This window comes from Pseudochaenichthys georgianus, chromosome 4, assembly GCF_902827115.2.
Source record: "Pseudochaenichthys georgianus chromosome 4, fPseGeo1.2, whole genome shotgun sequence".
In the NCBI taxonomy this organism is placed as follows: Eukaryota; Metazoa; Chordata; class Actinopteri; order Perciformes; family Channichthyidae; genus Pseudochaenichthys; species Pseudochaenichthys georgianus.
The window spans coordinates 2,321,901-2,326,900 of NC_047506.1; the positions used below are offsets into that span (position 1 = coordinate 2,321,901).

General features: G+C 43.9%; 1 protein-coding gene across 1 annotated transcript in view; it reads left to right on the top strand.

Annotated features, from left to right (window-relative positions):
- The window catches only part of fbn2b (fibrillin 2b), a 123,043-nt gene that overhangs the window by 85,380 nt on the left and 32,663 nt on the right, over positions 1-5,000 (top strand). Inside the window, exons 25-32 of the mRNA XM_034080825.1 lie at positions 744-869; positions 961-1,089; positions 1,287-1,412; positions 2,957-3,082; positions 3,193-3,315; positions 3,821-3,946; positions 4,121-4,246; positions 4,585-4,707. Of these exons, the coding sequence (XP_033936716.1) occupies positions 744-869; positions 961-1,089; positions 1,287-1,412; positions 2,957-3,082; positions 3,193-3,315; positions 3,821-3,946; positions 4,121-4,246; positions 4,585-4,707 (1,005 nt within the window). The remainder of the gene's footprint in view (positions 1-743; positions 870-960; positions 1,090-1,286; positions 1,413-2,956; positions 3,083-3,192; positions 3,316-3,820; positions 3,947-4,120; positions 4,247-4,584; positions 4,708-5,000) is intronic.

Genomic DNA, 5,000 nt, shown 5'->3' on the forward strand with positions numbered 1-5,000 from the left:
AAATAGAACTGAAAAACAGCCAGGCCTTGACAGAAAACGAGTTTCACATGTGGTACTGAATTATAACAAAAAGCCATTGTTATTTAACTAATTGAATCCCTCTTTTATATTTAATGTGATAAAACCACGAGTTACATGTTGTTAAAGGTGGGGTAGGTAAGTTTGAGAAACCGGCTCGAGATACACTTGTTGTTATATTCCATGGAATGCTCTTAACATCCCGATAGCAATGAATATCTGAAGTGCTTTGACAACAAATCCATAAAAAAAAGTCACCTGTGGAAGCCGTGGCGCTGTAAAAAGCTCGACCAATCATCTGAGCCGGCCCGGCTAAAGTAACTGGATGGCCTACCTGCCTGTCAGCCTTCCATCGGGGCACAAACTTATCTCGTGCCCTCATTGGTCATGTGCGCGTCCGTGTGTGTTGGAGGAGGGGCTCTGTGAGGAAGTGGCAGATTTCTTTTTTTTTTTTTTTTTTTTTTTTTTTTTAATATATATATTTTTTTAATTGTACGGTGTCCTTGGGTGTCATGAAAGGCGCCTAAAAATAAAATGTATTATTATTATTATTATTTCTTCCAGCTGTGTATTTTCAAATTCTAGCGCACTCGAGCTGGTTTCTCCAAAATGACCTACCCCACCTTTAAGTTCCCAGGTTCAAATATGTATCCAGTAAATTGTACTATCTCGACCAAATGAGTCTTTCTGTCGACGACACCACTAACTGTGTCTCTCCTCTCCAGATGTGAATGAGTGCAAGGTGTTCCAGGGTCTGTGCACCCATGGGAGCTGCAGGAACACCATCGGCAGCTTCAAGTGTCGCTGCAGCAACGGCTTCGCTCTGACCGCTGAGGAGAGGAACTGCACCGGTACGAGGGCAGCGGGAAGTCACGTTGATCTCACCCGCGTGTCTTAGAGCGCAGTTACTGAGCGTCCCTCTGCAACGTCTTTGTGTTTCAGATATCGATGAGTGCCGCATCTCCCCCGACCTTTGTGGGCACGGAGCCTGCGTCAACACGCCCGGCAGCTTCGAGTGCGAATGCTTCGAAGGCTACGAGAGCGGATTCATGATGATGAAGAACTGCATGGGTGAGCTGGAAGTTCACACACACACAAATACAAAATGACCCACCTTTGTTTTGACACCCAGAGAAATCACAGTTTGGAAGATAACCTCACTTTTCTATGACTTGCTTTTTCTCTCCTTTTTATTAATATTGTCCTCCCTCCTCCCTCCCTCCCTCCCTCCCTCCCTCCCTCCTGTCTCTCTCCACGTGTGCTGACAGACATCGATGAGTGTGAGAGGAACCCCCTGCTGTGTCGTGGAGGAACCTGCCTGAACAATGAAGGAAGCTACGAGTGTGAATGCCCCCCCGGACACGCGCTCAGTAACGACGGATCTGTGTGCGAAGGTAGGTCACACACACACACACACACACACACACACACACACACACACACACACACACACACACACACACACACACACACACACACACACACACACCTAACCCTAACCAAGTCTTCACCCTAACATGAATGATCCCCCTTATGGGGACCTCCAATGTGTCCCCATAAGGGAAGCCAGTCCCCACACGTGACTATGTAAACAGATGTAGGTCCCCACAAGTATCGTAATGCTAGACCACACACACACACACACACACACACACACACACACACACACACACACACACACACACACACACACACACACATACATATGCATTCACACACTTGGGGTAATGGAGTTGATTTGTCTGCGCCATCTTGAGTAGTGTCCCAGTGGCCTTATTTGTGTGAAATCCTCAGACACTCGCCCCGCCCCCTTACTGTGTATCGCTCACCGATTGGACGATGCAGCGCATGCACTGATCTGGCTGCTGTCAGACGATCAGCTGTGCGGCGTCATCACAAACGGACGTCGCTTCACGTGACGCTCCGTCCCATTGCTCTTAAAACTCATGTTCCTGCTTCTCGTGGTTTCCTTGCGTCCCTCCTTGCTTCCTTGGTGGGAGGGACTAGTCGCAGGGAAACGACGCAAGTGAGAGACGCAAGGAATCCATTTAACCGAAGTGAGACGCACACTAGGTGTAATATCATTCTGTGCACATCCATTTTTATTTTAAAACCTAGTGAACAGATCAAGGCATGGGTATGTGGGATAAAAGACTTAAGAAACCAGACTAAGTTCAGTTCTATTTCATAACAAGGCAATTCAAAGTGCTTTCATACAAAAATGAAAGACATTAAGATCATTAAGAAATAGTGCAGCGGAAACACATTCTAAACATTAAAAAGTAAATAACAATATAACACAGGTACATGAATGAAAGTGGGGTATAAAAGACTTTTAAGTGACTCTTTTTAACATTTCTTCAGGTATGTAAGTCCAGTTCTATCAGTTATATTTAATAAAGTAAAAAAGGCACATAACACTACACTCTATACCAGTGATTCTCAAATGGGGGTACGCGGACCCCTAGGGGTACGTTGGGGTACTGCAGGGGATATGTGAGATTTAAAAAACAAACAAAAAAAAAAACGTTAATAACAAAAATACCATGCATGATTACAAAAATAATCTTAATACAATAAGTTCAATAGAAAACACAATTTTATATAAAATATTCCTAGAACCACCAAGGGGGTCCATTATAAACATGTCAAATGTGTGCATTGTATTTTATAGTTTTGCATAATATATCATTTTGTCCATTGGTTTGTTAAACAGATATTACTTCAGTTGAAAACCTCCTTTTTTTTCGTTTTTTTTCATGCATAAAATGAAAATATCCTTAGTTTGTTGTAAAGCATGCATGAAGGAGGTAATAAATCACACTATATTGGAATTATTTGTTTAGGGTTTTTCGATTAAAAATGTTCGGGGTCGGTCAGGGGGTGCTTGGCTGAGAAAATGTTTCAATGCCTAATTATTGACTTGCTTCCTTGTCAGATGTGAATGAGTGCCAGCTGAGTGACAACCTGTGTAAACACGGTCAGTGTGTGAACGGGCCGGGGACGTACCAGTGCACCTGTGACACCGGTTACCAGGGGACCCCCGACAAACAGGGCTGCGTGGGTGAGTGAAACCAACCTCTCTCTTGTATGGCAATGACTTACTGTGTGTGTGCAGTTGTAACTCCTAGAGGCCTGGATGTAAACTGCAGTGTTGTCGCCCGTTCCCCGCAGATATCGATGAATGCACCATAATGAACGGCGGCTGTGAGACTCACTGCACGAACTCGGAGGGCGGCTACGAGTGCAGCTGCAGCGAGGGATACGCTCTGATGCCCGACCTGCGCACCTGCTCAGGTAAACACAGACAGCTGGAGTTCAATGTCCCCTTTTAAACTATTTAGAAACAATGCTATAATGCCATGTCTGATAGTTATTCCCATATGGACTTTTCCAACGTACATGCTTCCCAAACTGGGGTACGTTAAAGCTTCACTGGGGAGCACAAGGCCTTCTTGATTTTAAAGAGTGTACGACAACTTTACATTACATTATTACACAGATATCTGTTTTAAAAGTTCGTTGAAAAAAGTTCATTAAATTAATCTCTAACGTGATATTCACAGGAGATTATCTGCACGCATTTCCCGCCGTAATTACATTCACTATTTGGTTTATCTGACCGGTTTCTCAGCTGTTCTGGACTGTAATTGTTACGCCTTGAACATAATAACAAATACCCATAGTCGTGTCTGTGGTTAGAAGTTGACTGAATGGAAGAAAGGGGTTCCTTACGTTGAAGGGTTTTCCCTGGTGTTTCAGCGATAGCCTACTCACATGTCTCCTCCTCTGTTCCTGTCAGATATCGATGAGTGTGAGGAGTCTCCGGACATCTGTGACGGAGGACAGTGCACCAACATCCCCGGAGAATACCGCTGCCTGTGTTACGACGGCTTCATGGCCTCCATGGACATGAGGACGTGTATCGGTGAGAGGACGAGCACAACTCTGAAATTAAATCTAACTTTGCAAATCATTTTCTTTTGTTAACTGAGGTTCCTTTCTGTCCACACGGGACTCCCTGTGTCAGTCTCATGAGTGTGATCTCTAAAGACAGCACCATTCACATATTCACGCTGTGTGTCCCCACGTGTGCGTCTAGACGTGAACGAGTGTGACTTGAACCCAAACATCTGTCTCCACGGCGACTGCGAGAACACCAAAGGCTCCTTCATCTGCCACTGTCAGCTGGGATACTTTGTGAAGAAGGGATCCACGGGCTGCACAGGTACACACACACACACACACACACACACACATTGGGTCTTTGTCCTTATCTGAGACGAGTGTTGAGACAGTTCACTCATGCATAAAGTATTTCCAGGTCTACAGTTTTCTTTTAAACGATAAATTATTAATGGCATACTACTTTTAGAATTAAAACTACCCGCTAAGCAGAAAGCCAAATGTTTAACCTCTATGCACGCCATAAATAAAGAACTACCAACAACAACAACAAAGGCCAATGTTCCTTATTTTCATTGACATTGTTTCGTTTGATGTTCAAAGGGAAATAGCCGGTACCAGAATGTGTGTGGAAGCTAAGTGTTTCGTATGTCTCTCCAGATGTGGATGAGTGTGAGATCGGAGCTCATAACTGCGACGCGCACGCCGCCTGCATCAACGTGCCGGGCAGCTTCAAGTGTCGCTGCAGAGACGGCTGGTTGGGAGACGGCCTCAAGTGTGTGGGTGAGTACAGGTCCACAGTACACAATAAAGACACAACATTGTGGTTTAAAGTATAATCTATCATATTTGTGGAACAGCAAGAGCGCTGGTATTGCGGGAGTTTATATATATATATCTTTTTTTTTGTCATCTTGTGAAGATGGCGTTAAAAATCAATTAAAGTTTGAAGTAAAACAATTACGTTTTGGGGAAATTGTCTTGTTAAAATGCATTGCACATGAGTTATACATATAAAACAATAACAACAAAAATAAACAGTATAAAGATATATCTATAGAATACACAACATAAGA